At 39.3% G+C, this 17,877-nt stretch overlaps 1 protein-coding gene across 1 annotated transcript in view; it reads right to left on the bottom strand.

The window, feature by feature from the left end:
- Positions 1-204: 204 nt before the first annotated feature.
- GRB14 (growth factor receptor bound protein 14) overlaps positions 205-17,877 on the bottom strand; it is a 64,257-nt gene continuing 46,584 nt past the window's right edge. Inside the window, 9 exon segments of the mRNA XM_063306551.1 lie at positions 205-351; positions 783-876; positions 4,297-4,384; positions 5,660-5,729; positions 5,812-5,928; positions 6,814-6,891; positions 10,475-10,570; positions 10,782-10,892; positions 13,225-13,362. Of these exon segments, the coding sequence (XP_063162621.1) occupies positions 205-351; positions 783-876; positions 4,297-4,384; positions 5,660-5,729; positions 5,812-5,928; positions 6,814-6,891; positions 10,475-10,570; positions 10,782-10,892; positions 13,225-13,362 (939 nt within the window).

Here is a 17,877-nt window from a genome sequence, read left to right as displayed (position 1 = left end):
ATTAACCATTGATTAATCAACCCTAACACAAAAGTACCGCATTTTATTTTTCTGTAGGGAATAGAAGCTCTTCTCTGTAAGCTGGAATTTACATTCAGTTACTTGTTTTTAAACTTCATTCACATAGCAAAGTGCTTTTTCAAAAGTAATGTTCTGTCTTGATTTGTTATTCTAGTGGGCTTGGGTGACATGTTGATATTTTAGCTAAAGTGCAATTCAGGCACAATAATGTTTTAACTTGCAAGGAAGGATGCCTTTATTGAGTTGGTAGAACTCCACAAGTTGAATAAGATCAGAGAATCTGGTGTGACCATCATCCAGTGTATAAAAGAGTTTGCCTTCCTCTTCTAACTGCAAAGGGAGAGAGACAGAAAAACCCCATAATATGTACTGTATTCACATATTTTTCAATAGGCAATTAACTAGGAGTAGACTGCTATTATTCATATGTATGGCAACAGGATCTTGGGTTTTATTTAATAAAATATTCCTCTTTCCTATATGAATTTTATTTAACCTTCATCTCTCAAGAAACAAGTTCTGTGAAATATGGACTGTTATCTTGGAAGATTCAAAGCACACAGGAAAAATAAGCTAGAATGATAGTCCCGTATAGGCTTATTGGGATATCTGCCAAGCTGATACCAAAGTCATAATGAGAAGTTGATACCCCATATAAGAATGAAACTTCTCTTTCATAGAAAAGTGCAAAACAATGGGATTGGGTTCTTATAAACAGAACATCAAAAGGTTTGATTCAGCATCTTTATGGCTATACTTACTGGCACAATTTGGAAGTGCTTTATTTTTAATCCATGGCTTAATGACAACACAAAAGTTTTGGGATTGCTTTGACTATCCCGCACCAAGAAAACTCTATGGAAGAAAGAAAAATACAATCAAGTATATTTAGTTCTGGTAGCAAAATATGTCCATAAATGATGGCATTTTGGTGCTAGCACAGAAATTATAAATATTTCTGCATCACAGACACCTTATTTTATCTGTTTATTTTTTCAAAGATAACACAGTTAACATTGCTTTAATTGCTATATACTGGGCATGGCCTGGAGTCATGTGTCACAGCATCCAGGATGAAGTTAAGCAGGTCTGGATTAGCAAATGGGAGAGCTGCCAAGTGAGTTTAAGGTCTGGAGTTTTGAATTACATTATAGACAAAGAGGGAATAAAAATGTGAAAAATACATCTTCTATATTATTGTATCCACAAAAAGCTCAAGATGGATAACAAACATAAAAGGTCCCCAAATGAACGTAATAAACCCCTTCAAAAACTACCAATATTATCAAAAGCAAACAGCAAAAATGTCTCTACAAATTTTCTAATGAACAAAGGGTGCCCACTTGCTCCCTTACTATTTGTAATCACTTTAGAAATCTGGGGAACACAAATTGGACATATCTGGGATTAAAATTCATGGACAGGAATAACATTTGAAATGCTATGTATATGATGTAGTACTAAGCACTATTAAAACACAGAGCTCTGTAAGACAGCTGATGAAAACAATCAAAGACTTTGGTGAATTCTCTGGAGACAAACTTGAAAAGAAAACAAAATAATAAGATATTTAACCCCAGAAGAAGAAGACCTTGTAAAAAATAAATAAATGAGTCTGGTTGTGAGATAACAAAAAAATCCAGTGGAATACTTGGGATTTTATCTGAAAGGATGCAATAAAGACTTATTTCAGAACAATTACAATAAATTATGGGAAAAATATCTTGAAAGGTAGTAAAACCTAAAACTTTCTTGGCTAGGTCTTATCATGACAATCAAAATGAGCATACTACCCAAGATGAACTTTTTATTTCAAATGGCACCAATTCCAATCTCAGTCAAAATCTTGCAGGATTGGCAGAGAGGAATACGAAGTAGGGAAAAAAAACGGGAGTAGGATTTAAAATTTTGCAGGATTCAGAAGAAAGATGTGACCTTGCACTTCCTAACTTTAAATTATATAACCATGCTAGCTGCTTATCACGCATAACATAATGGATAAAATCCCCAAATAGAGTATCAATCATAGGAGGAGCCAACTTAGCCAATGGACTTCATAGGTACTTATATAAGGAAACAAAAGAAGAAAATAATTTGAAAGGACATATCATAAGACGAGGTTTGATAAAAGTACGGAATCTTTTAAAAACAAGAATAAGTCTGGCAACTTCACCATTAGCTTCACTGTCAAATGCCTTTTACCAGAAGGACAATAATAGTAAGAAAGATTTAATCATATATGCCAATATGGTGCATCCAGACTCAGGAAACAGACTAAAGGCACTGTAAGACCTGCTCAGTACATGTATGAATTTACCATGGCTGGTGAACTTACAAATTGCTGGATAATAAAAAGTGATCTCAGAAAAGGCGGAGGGACTTTTATATAAGGGTTTCAAATTCGGTCATCTTAAAACCAAGATCACCTATTAGCCCATATATACTGTGTATGTGTGTGTGTGTATATATAGTTTTAGTTATAGTTACTGAAACATGACACAGAGACCGAACAAATTAAAAATGGTATGATAAAGTGGATGCAAAACTTCAAAGAAATAATCACAGTGCAATAATGGGAAGAGTAATGGAAAATAATTAATAACATTTCCTCCAAGTTATAATTTAAAGGAAAATTGGGATGTTTTATGGATGGTATATAACTCCATCAGTAATTACCAAGATAGATAAATCATATAACAATAAATGTTGGAAATGCCCTAAAAAAGAAGGAACATTTTATCATATGTGGTGGTTATAGCAAAAAAAAAAAAAAAAAATCAAAGGTAATGGAAAAAAATACATCAAAATATTCAGAAAATCCTAAAAATAAAATTTGAACTGATGCCACAAATATTCTTATTAGGTAAAATTCCAGAAAACACAAATGAAAAATATCACAATTAACTAAGATACATGCTGACATCTGCAAGAACAAATATGGCACAATGTTGGAAAAGAGGAATTTTGCCGACAATATCAGACTGGGAAACCATCACTGGAGAATATGCAGTAATGGCAAAATTGACAGTATATATCCATAATAGAAGTCTAACCAAATTTAAGCAAAAATGGTTCCCATGTATGCTACACAGCAGGCCAAATTTAGATATTTGGAATATGGCTTTAGGAAGAAAGTTATAAGACTGATTAAAAGTAATAGATTAAAGAATTCAAATAGATACTAGCAATAATCTTTAATGTTTAATGTAAAGTATATAAATCTAGGTTATGGTCAGTGGCTGGAAAATAAACAGAAGGAAAGGGGAGAATGTTTTACTAGAAAGTTTTCCCAAAATGTTTTTATTTATATTTTATTCAAGCGTAGAAGTTGTTACTTTTTGTGTCATTCAACTGTTATTATCCAATATAGATCTTTCCTTTTCTTCGCAGAAAAGAGAAAAGCAGCAATATTTAAAAATGTGCAGCTACAAATCAACTATATCGCTGATAAACATATAGAGATAGAGATATATTAGTTCTCCAATCCCAACAATGTTAAATCACTTCTGGCATTTCTTTATAAAAGCAGAATGAAGTGCCCATTTCAGGAAGCAGATGCTGGAGAAGAGGCAGGAAGCCACAGGGAACTCTTCGAAGGAGAGAACTCTGTGCGTTACGAGATAAAAGGGTGGGACCCTGTAAATTTAGTTCTATCCTGACATGGTGGATTTCCAGCAGATTAGATAACAACTTAAAGCAGATTTGAAACTCTCAGCTGAGGCCTGCATTCAAACGGGGACAATCCACTAAGGAATGTTTGATTATCATGGTTGGAATAGATGGTCATCCCCATTCTCTCTTTTGCCCTCTTCTTCCTCTCCTCCTGCTGGTCTACTGTCAGGGGCTTGAACTGATTCTCCATGGAGAGCTTCTGAAGTTAGGCCAAAGCCTGCTGAAAATAAGCTAAGAGGTGCTTCAGATACAGGTAGCAACCCTTACTGAACTACCATTACTTCACGTTTGTTTGTTTGTTTAATTTAATTGATTTTTAAGGCTGCCCACTCATTGGTGACTTTGGGCTTACAACAACTACCACCATCATTAAAAAATCAAGGATGCTGGGAGGAATAAATCAATCTGTGACACTGCTGCTGGTGTTTAGTGGGAGCACATATAAAACTAACTCACAATCTGCTGGAAGAGTCAGGGCTTAAGTTCCTGCCCAAAGACCAGCAGGGCCATATGGACCTTGGGGGAGATACTATTTTATAGGGTAGGTGAGGCAAAACATAAGCAATCAGTCACTAAATATGAACTTCAAGGAAAAAAACTTACCCATCCACCAATCCTTGCCTCAGAATCAGTTGGTGTGCATCTTCTCTAGAAATCTTATGATGAAACCATGGCTGTGAACTGTGTATGGCTAAAAACATAGTTGTAGATCAAGTCTGTCTCATACGATTTTAGGGTAAAGTAATGCACCTTTACATTCTGCTTCAAATATCTGGGGATTATTTTCTACAGTTCTGGCTCCTGCAAAGAGTGAGCCAAATTCCTAGCCCGAAGTGCCCAACAATGTTGCAGTAATCCTGGGCTTTTTTCATGCCAGAGATATCCATTTTATTCCAGCAGCCTAAAAGCTTTTTGATTCCAAAGCCCTAGCACATATCTTATATGAATTTACCTTGGGTCACACCCCCAATCCAAATTAATCCAGTCAAAATCCTTAAAAGTTCTTAAATTACTAATTGTATTCCCAATGTTATTTTGCAACTTGAGGCTGGATTTTTGAACCAGAGTTGAAGATCTAAACCAAATCATGACCTATTGGCCAAACTTCAAATTTACCCCTTTGGGTTTGGCTCCTTTTATACTGATAGAGACTTATCATTCTTCTTGGAATTGCTTTCTGGAAGCCCGGTCCCCATCATTCATTTTTCTCTGGGTTAGAGAGCGCCGGAAAACCAGTGTGCCAGTGGTTCCAAGTTACTATCACTTGAATAGCTTCAGTTGTTCTCTGAAGCTAGCAGATGATCTACTTCATGTATCAATTCCCAATTTTAAAAAAGCCTTCATGTTATCCTCCTTAGTGGTTCTATTTGAGAAATACAGGACATTCCATATTGTCTAAGGAGCCTGAATCTATAGAATGCATCCCCCTAACCCAAGGTTCCCTAAAGGGGTCAATATTGACCCCCAAAGGTTGATGGGACTATCTATTATTGTTACTATTAGTAGTCGTAATAGTATTGAAGTAGGATTTATTAAATTGTCATATAATAAATGTTTGGGGGTCAATGAACTATCTGAAACTTCATGAAGAGGTCAATGAGCTGAAGGGTTTGGGGACCCCTACACTAAACAATGTATTTTATAAAGATATACAACATTCTCTCATTGCCTTGTTTCTTTGGTCTTCCCAAGAATTTTTTTGCTTGCCCAGAAACAGAGGTATCTGCAGAATCTTAAATAGCAAAAGCAACATTGCACTATAAGTTCCACACCATGACACATATACAGAGGGGCAGAATTTGCATGCAGGTAAATCTCCCTTGATAGGCACAAAGCAATCTCCATAATTTCTTTTAACAACGAAACTGAGATAAACCTGTTTCATGATTTCATTTTGTGAATGTATGTATCAATGATCAATGACTTCATGACTTCATATGCTACAAGATCCATCAGTGGTGCATACCTGCAGCGGAGGGGACACTTTGCAAAGTGGTAGGACTGCTGTGTGTACCAAGACGTAAGCTCCCTTTTTTCTACATAAAAATAAAGAAAAAGTACTAAATTGTTAAACAAGAAACATAAAATTAAGAATGGCTTTAAATGAAGTTTTCATACCCGCCATGCTAAGCCTTCTTCGACTGCAACCGATAGGGCTTCTGTGGGATTTTCAATAATTCTGGATTTATTCCCTGTGAAGTCCATAGCCACAAGAGAATTCTCTGAAACACTTCTCTACAGGATAAAAAATGTGTTAAATGCATCTAAACAAAATATTTTACAGTATACCCTTGATTATTCTCAGACAATATCAACATAGGATCTATTGCTTAACCAGCAGAAAAGTAAAAATAAAGGGATCTTTTCAGGAGAAGGTGGTTCATAAGCAATATATGGCCACCTTGGAGCCATTTTTTTTGAAGGGTATGCCTGGAAGATCAGCAAATAATATTTCATTTTTAAGAATTATAATCTGCACTCATAACAATTCTGTTTAGTTAGTTAAAGGCAGGGTTTAATTAATTATTTAAGTTGAATGGATTTTTGTTAGATTTATACTTCACCCTTTAAATATACCTTTTAAACAGAGGTAGAAAACTTTCTCCCCTTTGGATATGGTGGACTTTGACTCAGCCAATGGTCCCAGCCAATGGTCTGGGATGATGGGGGGTGGGATATCATCCAATAACCTTTAGAGAGTCATATGCTTCTCTCTCCTACCTCAAAGAAACTTCCATGCATATCCTGCTCTAACATAAAAACAACCCAAATATTATCAACTGAAAAGCAAAACGGGTGGGGAGGAAAGAAGAAACTGCAGAAATTATATAAAGGGTACCAAACTAGTGACAGGAGGGCTAGACTTGGGCCATGAGATTCTATTGCGTAGTGGGGCATCGAATTCATTTATAAATTCATTCATTCATTCATTCTCTCAGCCAATAAGTCATTGTGGGGAAATCATCTTTTGGCAATCAAAAACATGACAAAAAACAAATGAAACAATTTCCTCCTGTTCCATGATCTCCAAAATCAGCTGCCTAAGGAGGCCACATAATGCAACCATCAGGATTTTGTGTTTCAATTTTAGTTTAAGTAATTGTTATTAAATATACCTACCATGGGTGTGCTAAGAAAAGTGCCCCAACTTCTACCTTGATAGGGCTGTGTATAATTCTGGTACAACTGCATTCCATACTATAAACAAGGAACAAAGAACTATTTCAATTTTATGTATATACATTCAACCACCTGAGAATATTCTGCCATTAAAATAGAAACACAGACATGGCATGGAGCCAGGTTATTTGAGGGACCACCTCTCCCTGATTATGTCTACCCATCCCATTAGGTCCAGAAAGAGAGGCATGTTCTGGGTCCTGTCTATTAGGAAGTGCCATCTGGCAGAGCCCAGGAAGAGAGCCTTTTCTGTCAGGGTACCCACCCCCCAGAGATTAGATTGGCCCCAATCCTGCTGGCCTTTTGTAAGGCCTTAAACACATGGTTGCATCACTGAGCTTGGAAATCTGGATGTGTAGCAGAGAGCCTGTGCAATGATTATATTGATTTGTGTTCGTTTTTTTTTTTTTTTTAAAGACTTTGCTGCTGATTATGTGTGCATTCTTTTTATTGTTATGTGTTTCATGGTGTTTTTAATTGTTGTTAGCTGCCCAGAGTCATGAATTTTTGATGGGCAACCATATAAATTGAGATAGACAGACAGACAGACAGGCAGGCAGACATTCAAAAGTGAATTCTACCACTAGGCCATATGGTTGATGATGATTGGTAGTTGCAGATCAATATCTCTACAGGACCCAAGTTGGAGAAGGTTGATTTAGAAAACTCAGCGTGATGGCTACTCCTTTCACTTAATATTATCATAGTCACAATGATAAGCCAAATTATTATCCCATTTCATTTAAAATAGACTGTGTGATGGTTCTGCTACATACTAAAAACAATATAGAATGCCTCTGTTACAGACTTCGCAGGCATTCTCATAATGATGAAATAACAAGTTTCCATGTTTTTTTAAAGTAACTGAATGGGTCTCTCTCTCAAAAACTAAGATGAGAAGGAGAATGTCTGCCTAGATTTGCTCTTATCCTTTGACAAGTAGATTGTAGGGAAAGAAACAGGGCCACCTGGTGACCCAAAAAACTTCAGTGTACCTGAAAGAATGTCCCTAAGGAAACCTACAGCTTGCCAATAACAATAGTAATACAAAAACCCTGTAATACACTGGAACAGTTTTTCATTGATTCCAAAACTAACAACAAAAGGCCAACAAGCTTTTGTATTTTATAGGCAGCTGTAATTAGGCTCCCTTTTTGTTTCCAGATCCCATCCAGAAATACCCTAGAAAAATCTAAATCTACTGGCAATTTTAAATATCTCCTCTCATGCTGCTCTAAGACAGATCTTGGATGTATGATCAAGTAGTGATTAAATATCAACATACAAAAGCAATTACTTAAACACCCTCTTTGTGTACAATATAGTTTTGTGCTGTTAGGTGACTGGCTTGACAAAAGCATTAACAAAAGGCATTTTTAAACAATCGATTGTATTTTGTACAATGAGCTTTTGGGAAGCTAGCTGAAGGATGTACTTTAAGACCCCAATACACATGATCAGATGATTCTGCTCAGGACAGGAATAACAACTATGGAAATAAATATTTTGGATCAGCAAAACTTTATGTTACTTGGAAGAAGCTACCCTTATAGCCACTTCTCCTTTAAAAGACATTAAATCTTTCTAGGCAGTTACTCAGGGAATTAAGCCAAATCGCATCGAACTCTTTGACTGCATTAAGTTATTATATCCCAATTAAACTACTACATCCCATTTACTGTGGTTTATGGCTTCATGTGATGAGTGAACCCAACCAACTGTGATTTATTCAACAAGCTCTAGTTAAGCAAACCATGAGTTAGTGTAACATATAAAAAGGTTTTTATCTAGGCCAGTATTCTAGCTACAAGAGTGATCACCCCTTCAGCAAATGGAATATTCACAGAATAAGCTTTTCCTATCTCACTTTTTTTTTTTCTGTAGTCATCTACAACCCCTGAAACTTTGTCCTAGCAGACGCCTTCAAATTATGCATGATACAGCCAGGAGAGGGTTTTACAATCACACTTATATTCTTCCATAAATTGAGGAACAATCTACGATCCAAGCCAACGGCCTGGGTTCACATATCATGCTAAGCCATAAAATGCTTTCTTTGATTTAGGCCTAATTCCATATACAAACCAATCCATTATGACAACCCAATCACTAGAATTTGTTCAAAAAAGCATTCAGTCCAACAAACTGAATCTGAGTTCCCTTCTGAAATATTATTGTAAATACTGTATATAATGGGACAAAATGTGTGTCCAATTTTACTTTTTCTAAATAGAAAATACTTTTTCTAAAAGAAATATTCTCCTTACCCCAACAGAAATTTTAATGGAATGTATCAATATTTCAAAAATGAATGAATAAAGAGCAAATAAACATATTAACAAAGAAATCACATCTAGTCTAAGGCAAAAATATGTAGGCTGCTTTTACATATTGCCTTAATCATGATTTATTCAAGTTTGGTGATCAAGCCATAATTGATTGTCTTCAGACAACATGCCAAATCAATACCAAAGAAACCACAATATGGCTTAGTGTATTGCGTGAATCAACATTGGTATAATAACTACTGAATGACTGATGGATTTGTGGTAAGATTTCTGTGTTAGTTCAACTGTAAGCAATGACCCTTACTTCATTCAAGGAAAAATATATGTTTTATAGACTATTTAACTTCACTGGCATCTGCTGTAATTTCTATTATTTTCTAATCTATGCTGCATATTTTAGATTTTAAAAAATCCATCTAAACTGCCTGAAGCAATGTAGTCCTCTTAATTGAATTTTAACGTTCACTTTTATTGGAGTGGAATAGTCCCAGATGGAAAGTTCCTATCACTACCGGTTAAAAGATGTAATAGAGCTCTGCTGCCTTCCCATCCTTAGAACACTGATTATGATAGAACAAAGCAAAATACAAGGAATGGGAAAGTAGTGGCAAAATACAGGAGAGTTATAAATGGAGCACCATCCTTACGGAATAAATACTCCTGAACTAGTTCTTTGAAATAGCAGGACAATCACTTCCCCGCTAATCCAAAACCAGTGACAGTGCTTTTGTGCGTAAATCGCTTGCGCATCCTCTGCTGCCCCTTTTATTTTCAGGCTTTGACCTCTGCAAGGGTCCTTTTGAGTGACTCGCTTCTCCCGCAGCTTCCTTCCACTTACTTCTTCAAGGAATGCCTCTTCCAAGCATTGCTGCTCACGTGGTCTGGTCATCCTTCCAAGATTAAGTGGACTGCTCTTCTAGGCCGCTTTTCCAGGCACGGTGCTTTTTCAGTTGTGGTTCTCCCTCACAGGATGCTCTCCCTGGGGGGCACACCTGGCACCCACTTTAGTGACTTCAGCTTCCTCTTTTCCCAGCTCACTCATTTTTAGTGAGCTTTGACTCCATATTTCTATAAGTGGTTTGTATATGTTTGTATTACAGTCTTGTGGTGCTACTTCCTAATCGGTTTTCATGTTTTAAGTAAACATCATTTACTTAAATAATTGTGCAGATGAGAAGCATACACATGCAACACTGAGCTTCAGAAGGCTAAAAATACCATTTTACCCAGAGGCTAAAGAGAAGAGTGAAATGTATTGTATACAGTAACTATAGAAACAATTGAAGACAATGAACAGAAGAGAAGACATTTACCTTCAGCAACCGGATTGCTGTCATCCAACAGGTCCTACTTTGCTCACTGTCTGCATAAAGCTGTTTCAGGTCTCTGGTTCCTCCTGCTTTATAAGGCTAGAAGGCCACAGCATATTGTTTAGCATTAATGCATATCTTGAAGACTATACCTGTTGAAATAAAAGCCACTAATTCTCCTATTTCACAAATAAAATCTCTTTTTTTTCTTAGTTTTTTTTTCCCCGCATCAAAAAAGTGCGTTAGCATGCAGAAAATAATCTAATCCTCTGAAACATGTTTGGCTCTTATTGAAATGCTAAATTCTTACCTTGAAGCAGAACCCAAAAGTGACTGGTACTCCAGATATCTTTTTGCCTCTCAAAGACATATATACGTCCCCACTGCCGAATTCACTGAAAAGCTGCAGGTGCCGTGGTTCCTAAAAGGAAAAACATAAAACTGTTACATACCTCTTTTAAATTATTACTCTAAGAGTGTGTGCGTGGGTGAGAGAGGGAGAGGAAGGGAAAGAGCCTATAGCGGAACACACTGAATTTTCAAAGAATTATGGAAAGTTCTGCCAAGTTGTGTGAAGCATCTTACAGCCACTCAGTATCTTCTACATTAGGCAAATTTCCATCAATACTACTCAAATATCCTTACACACTGAAGAGAAATAATAGACATTTCCTAAAGGAAAAGAATGTGAAGTACTGACCACAGGAGCTGGGTTTAGACATTCTGCTAAGCCATGATGTGGCTTATCTGATTTTGCAGTTTTGTGTTTGTGGCACAGGATGATGTATAAGCCTAGTCACTGTGGTTTATTCAACAGATCACAGTAAAAGCAAACTATGGCCCAGTAGGAAGTGTGATCCTCACATGATTTTCATATATTAGTTTCATCCAGGAGCAATTGTGGATCTCGTATTGGAGAACTGATCAAAATGTAGATTGAACAAAGCTGTTGGAAACTACCAACAAAACCATCATTGTCAAAAGTACGGGATGTACTAGATATCACTGTTTATTGTAATGCAGTGACCCAGCAACTTTCACCAAAAGCAAAGCCTAGGCCAGCATGCATCAGAGGCAGGGGCATCCAGTCCACAGGGAGCATCAAAAAGCCCAGATGGCAGACCCACCCTAGTAATGGAAGCCCTGTACCTTTGTACGTGCAGCAATGTTGTTGTCCATACAAAGGGGTGGGGCTCTGATCATGTAGTCATGCCTGCCATTGTGACTTTTTGGCCCACACCCTGCAGATAGCCCAGTAGATGTTTTCTCCCTCATCATGATATCTTCTCTTTGCTTCAATTCCAAGGGAGGGAAAACTAACTGCTATAGCTCCAGAACCAGTGAATCACCACCATTTCCAAGACCATTAGGGGAAGAAGAGTGCTTTGGATCTGTTCAACAGTTCTCTTCCAGAGTGTGGCTGGAAGATTTAAAGAGACGGTATTTTAATACTCCAATAAAAAGGTTTCTGAGAGCAGACCAATTTCACTTCTGATGTATAGGACATCACTTCTTCCACAGGCAGAGACCATCAACATAATAGTGTAGCTCTTTTCATGCCCTCTCAGGGAGTATAGGATTAATCACAACGTATCTTTTTTAAAAAAAGAATTTCATGTTTGAAGAGCAACATTGGGGGTCCTCTTGGATTCACTCCTCCTCCTCGAAGGGCAGGTGACAGTCGTGGCCAGAAGGGCCTTTGCACAACTTCATGTTGTGCGCCAGTTACGCCCCTTCCTGGAGTGAGAGGCCCTTCAGTCACTCGTGGTCCTCTGGTCATCTCCCATATAGACTATTGCAATGCGCTTTATATGGGGCTACCCTTGAACAGTATCTGGAAGCTTCAGCTGATACAGAATGTGGCCGCACGGGGGATTTTAGGTACTTCAAGATCAGCACATATAACTTTGCTGCTCTGTGAGCTGCACTTGATGCCAGTTTGCTTCCGGGTCCAATTCAAGGTGTTGGTTATCACCTTTAAAGCCCTACATGGCATGGGGCCAGGTTACCTAAGGGACCGTCTCATCCCTGTTACATCAACCCGTCCCACCCAGTCATGCAGAGAGGGCATGCTGAGGACCCCGTCTGCAAGAGAATTCCATCTGGCGGGGTCCAGGAGGCGGGCCTTCTCTGCAGCAGCTCCCGCCCTTTGGAACGTCCTTCCCCCGGAAGTGAGGTTAGCCCCCTCCCTCCTGGACTTCAGAAAACAATTGAAGACCTGGTTTTGCCACCATGCTTGGAGTGGGGAGAGGAAGAGCCATTCTTGGGGCTGGTTGGTTCCCTAGTCCTGCCCAGGACCGGTCTTATCACCTTATGGGCTGAATTAGATCTGCCATTACTTGGATTTGACTGTAGTTTATATATTTATTGATTACTGGTATTATTTATGATTTTACCAAATTTTAAATTGTTTTTATTGTGAACCGCCCAGTATCCCCTGTGTGGGGGAGACGGGCGGTGATAAAAATATGATAAATAAAATAAATAAACATCATTAATCCTTTAATGTGGGAAGTTAGCGATAGAGTTTTTCATAAATAAATTTCATTTATTCTAATTTCAAATCATAGCTCATTCCATGCCTATATCATAAGGACTGGATTATCCACCTTTTCACATCTCTTCTGCAACAAGAACAAAACTGAGGGGAAATTGTTCTAAATCACTGCAGATTTAAAAGGAAAAAAAAACTATTGCATAAAAATAAAATGTGCACCAATTTCTAACACTTCTTTTGTATTTGCCAATCTTACCTTTGACGTCCCCTTAGTGGAAAAATACAGACCAGATCTTCGCAACAAAAAGTACATCTTTTTCCAGGTTTTCTTCCCTTGCTCTTTAAAATGCAAATAACCATGAATTTCAGGATATGCAGTGGAACTTAAAAACATCTGAAAGAGAGAGAGAAAGGAGCAAAGAAGGAGAGAAATCCCATTCTTCCAATTCCATTGGAATGTTTTCTTTATCTTGCAGGTCCTTGTGCATGATGAAGAATTCTAGCATCGCTCACTGAAAGTGCATTTACTTAGAACATTATACAATGAGCTTCTACATGGTATATATTTTTGTTGAAAGATCTATAACCTTCTTAAAACTATGCTATAAATGCTAACGGTGTTAAACAGCAGTATTCTTCCATAGTGAGCTCACCTCATTCTACAACCTACATTCCTGTTTGTGTATTTCAGAAGAGCAATAAATAAGACCCAGAGCCACCAACTTTTCCTGAGCCATTGCAGAGAAAGTCCCTCTGCCTCCATGAAAGTGCTTATAATTAGCACATGATTTTTCACAGCTGGGACTGGAATTCTGATCAGTTGTCTCCTCCAATATTATTCACAAGTCAACCAACCAGCTATAATTTCTTCAATACCTTTTTGCAGATGGCAGGCTATTATTACATATAACATCATCTAATAGCACAGTTAGGTGAGAAGGCCACTCTTTTTCTCCTGGCTCACTTTTTCTCTGCTACATAAACGCATACACACACATAGCTCAGTGACTTCATTAAAAGGAAGAGATGGTTATAAACCTGACACCTTAAAAATAAATAAATCCTAAGCCAGATGGTACCCACCTGAGGGTTTCCAAGAACCCAACATGAAATTGCTGACCTGCTGATAAAAATACACAACCTCTATATAAAATTGCCATCTATTCCCAAGGACTGGAAAAATTATCAGTGTGACTCCAGTTTCGAAGAGAGAAACTGAGAGGAGATATAGGCAATTATAGGACAATTAGCTGAATGTCTATTCCAGGTCAAATTATCGTATTATTAAAGAAAAATAATAAAATATAGAAAAATAGTCCTTGGTGAAAGGGAACCAACATGACTTCTTCATGGATAAGTCTTGGCTAAATTTCTAGACTGTGTTATGGTGTCAACAAGCATGTAGACAGGGATGACTGGACTGATCCTGAAGATCTAGACTATTCAAACAACTTTTGTCAAAGGCTCCTAAGCAGTCTCAGCAGAGAGGATGACCGGTGATCTTAAGGACAGTGTAATGAATGCCTATTCTAAAACACTCTCAGACTCATGAGCAGGAATTCAAAGATATCTGATTTATTAAAGAATAGTATGCAGGATCACAAAGAAAGCTGAGAATGATAAAAGCGCGCCAAATGCAAACTAAAAACCCTCAGTGCAAATGAGATCCCTCCCCCCGTAGAATCTTCCCAAGTTCACAATCCCAGGTGCTCCTAACGGCTTCTGATGGTCTGCGGGAAAAGGCCTTGAACAGAGCACATAACCCAAACACATTCCATTGTAATGAACATAGATACAGAGCTTGGTACAAGGTTTCACAGCAGCTCCCTCCCAAACAGAAACATGCGTCAGCACCATGGCATGTGAAACATTACGATGTACGGTGCACATTGAAACAGTGAACATGACATACTGCCCCCCCAAAAGAAAGAAAACACTAAGCAACAGGCTTCAAAGGGTAAGCCAAGTGGAAACAGCAAATTAAATCAGGAGCATTAACATGGCGAGCAGACACCCATTCAGGATGAGGAAAGTGTTTCCATCGGACCAGATACTGGAGGGTGCCACGAAGCTTGCGAGAATCAACGACCTCCTTGACCTCAAAGTGCTGTTGGCCGTCAATCATGATCGGAGCAGGAGGAGGAGGTTGGGGATGCCAGCGGGAGGAGTGGTGGACAGGCTTGAGCAGGCTGCAATGGAAAACAGGGTGCAAGTGTTTCAAATTGTGAGGCAGGTCCGACTTAACAGTAACTGGATTGATAAGACCAACAATAGGGAAAGGACCAATGAACTTGGGAGCAAGTTTTTTAGAAGGTTGTGGTGACTTGATGAATTTGGTAGATAGATACACCTGATCCCCAATCTTGAAGTCGTGTTGCAAGGAACGATACTTATCAGCTTGAAACTTGTAAGCAGCCTGTGCATCAGCCAAAGCCTGTTGAATCACCGGCCAGGAATCAGCAAGCTTAACAGCCCAGTCAGAGGCAGAACATGTTTGGGAAGGGGGTTGTGGCAGTTCAGGGATGGGAACAAAGTCGTGACCAGAAACCACACGAAAAGGGGTTTGCCCGGTACTCTGATGGACAGCATTGTTGTAAGCCACTTCAGCAAAAGGCAGTAACTCCACCCAATTGTCCTGATGGTAGTTAATGTATGCTCTAAGAAATTGTTCAAGGGTGGAGTTTAAAATCTCAGTAGATCTGTCAGTCTCAGGATGGGACGAGGTGGACAGCGCCAGTTTGGTGCCAATCAATTTTAAAAATGATTTCCAAAACTGGGAAGTAAACTGTGTCCCGCGGTCACTGACCAAACGGGAGGGGCTACCGTGGAGACGGTAGATGTGGATGACAAATAGGCGCGCCAATTGCAGGGCCGATGGGATGGACGCACATGGAATGAAATGGGCCTGTTTGGAAAAAAAATCTTTTACGACCCAAATGACAGTTCTCTTCTGACTGGAAGATCCACAATAAAATCCATAGAAATCTCATCCCAGGGACGGGACGGGCTGGCCACGGGCTGCAGAAGCCCCTGCGGTTTCCCCCCTTTTCATTTTGACATTGCACAAACAGGACAGGAAGCCACATAGTCTTTTACATCGCATCTCAAGGTAGGCCACCAGAATTGACGACAAACCAAATGCAATGTTTTAACAAAACCAAAATGCCCAACAAGTTTATCATCATGGGAACACTGTAAAATGTCAGGTCTTAAAGTTTCGGGTACATAAAGGCGGTGTTGCACCCATGCCAGACCGTTTTCAAAAGAAACTGTCTTTATTAGCTAGCAACCAAGTGTCAGATTTCAACGCCTGGAGAAAGTCTTTCTGTAACTGGCAAGGAACTTGCACTTTCTGCTTCCCAGACTGGGCTGGGGGCGGGGATGCCTGTGCACGGGTCTGGCTCCGGGTGACAGCAACTAAGCCCAGTTGTGGTTCAGTGAGAACAGTCCCAACCACATCTGCCACGTGGTCAAGGTCCTGAGGTAAACATGACAAAGCATTGGCCAGAAAGTTTTTCTTTCCCGGAATAAATTTTAACTGGAAGTTAAAGCGACTGAAAAATTGAGCCCAGCGAATTTGTTTAGGACTGAGATGCCGGGGGGCTGCGGAGGGCTTCCAAATTCCTGTGATCCGTCCAAACCTCGAAAGGGCATTTAGAGCCTTCCAGGAGGTGACGCCAGGCTTCCAAAGCAGCTTTTACAGCAAAAGCCTCCTTTTCCCAAACATGCCACCGGTGTTCGGTTTCAGAAAATTTTCTGGACAGATAAGCACAGGGTTTTAAGTGATTTTCAGAATCTCTCTGTAAAAATATAGCCCCAACTGAGGAATCAGAAGCATCAACTTGGACCACAAAGGGGCGTTCAGGATCAGGGTGCTGTAGAATAGGCTCAGCAGTGAAGAGGGTTTTTAACTTCTCAAATGCTGCCTGGCATTCAGGCGTCCAATTCAGCACTGCCCCAGGGTTTTTTACTTTGCGTGTCTCCCCCAAGCCCTTGGTATGGAGTAAATCAGTGAGGGGCAAAGCAATCTCAGCGAACCCCTGGATAAATTGGCAATGGTAATTACTGAACCCGAGGAAACTTTGCAATTGCCTCCGGGTGCGGGGACATTCCCAACTTAAAATCGCCTGAATTTTTGCAGGGTCCATTTCAATGCTCTTATCAGACACCCTATAGCCCAGATAGTCAAGTTGGGTTTTGTGAAACTCACATTTGGAAAGTTTGGCATAAAGTTTGGCATCTCTAAGCTTGCTTAACACCTGTTTGAGGAGGCGTTCGTGTTCCTCCTCAGTTTCAGTGTAAATGAGAACATCATCTAAATAAACCAGGACCCCTTTAAACAAATGATCATGTAATACTTCATTAATCAATTGCATGAAGACTCCAGGTGCCCCTGCCAACCCAAAAGGGAGGACTTTGTACTGAAACGATCCTAGTGGGCAATTAAAAGCAGTTTTCCACTCATCCCCAGCTTTTATGCGACTGCGGAAATAGGCTTCACGAAGATAGAGCTTGGAGAAAATCTTGCCCTTAGACAAGTGAGCTAACGTGTCCTTCATGAGCAGAAGAGGGTACTTGTTGCAAATTGAGATGGAATTTAACCCCTGATAGTCCGTACAGAGTCGAAGCGTGCCATCTTTCTTTTCCCGGAATAGTACAGGGGCCCCAACTGGGGAATTTGCAGGTTCAATAAACCCCCTTGACAGATTTTTGTCAATAAAGTCCCGTAATGCCTCAAGCTCCTTCTGAGTCATTGGATAAATTGTTGGCTTGGGCAATTGAGCATTGGGAACCAACTCTATTGCACAGTCAGTTTTCCGATGGGGGGGGGGGGGGGTAGCTGATCTGCTTCCATTTCCCCAAAGACGTCTGCAAAGTCTTGGTATCAATCAGGCAAGCCTTCTAAATG

This window comes from Candoia aspera, chromosome 1 (genome assembly GCF_035149785.1).
Source record: "Candoia aspera isolate rCanAsp1 chromosome 1, rCanAsp1.hap2, whole genome shotgun sequence".
NCBI classification, from domain to species: domain Eukaryota; kingdom Metazoa; phylum Chordata; class Lepidosauria; order Squamata; family Boidae; genus Candoia; species Candoia aspera.
Note: the sequence above shows the minus strand (reverse complement) of the source record. Positions and strands in the feature narration are given on the sequence as shown.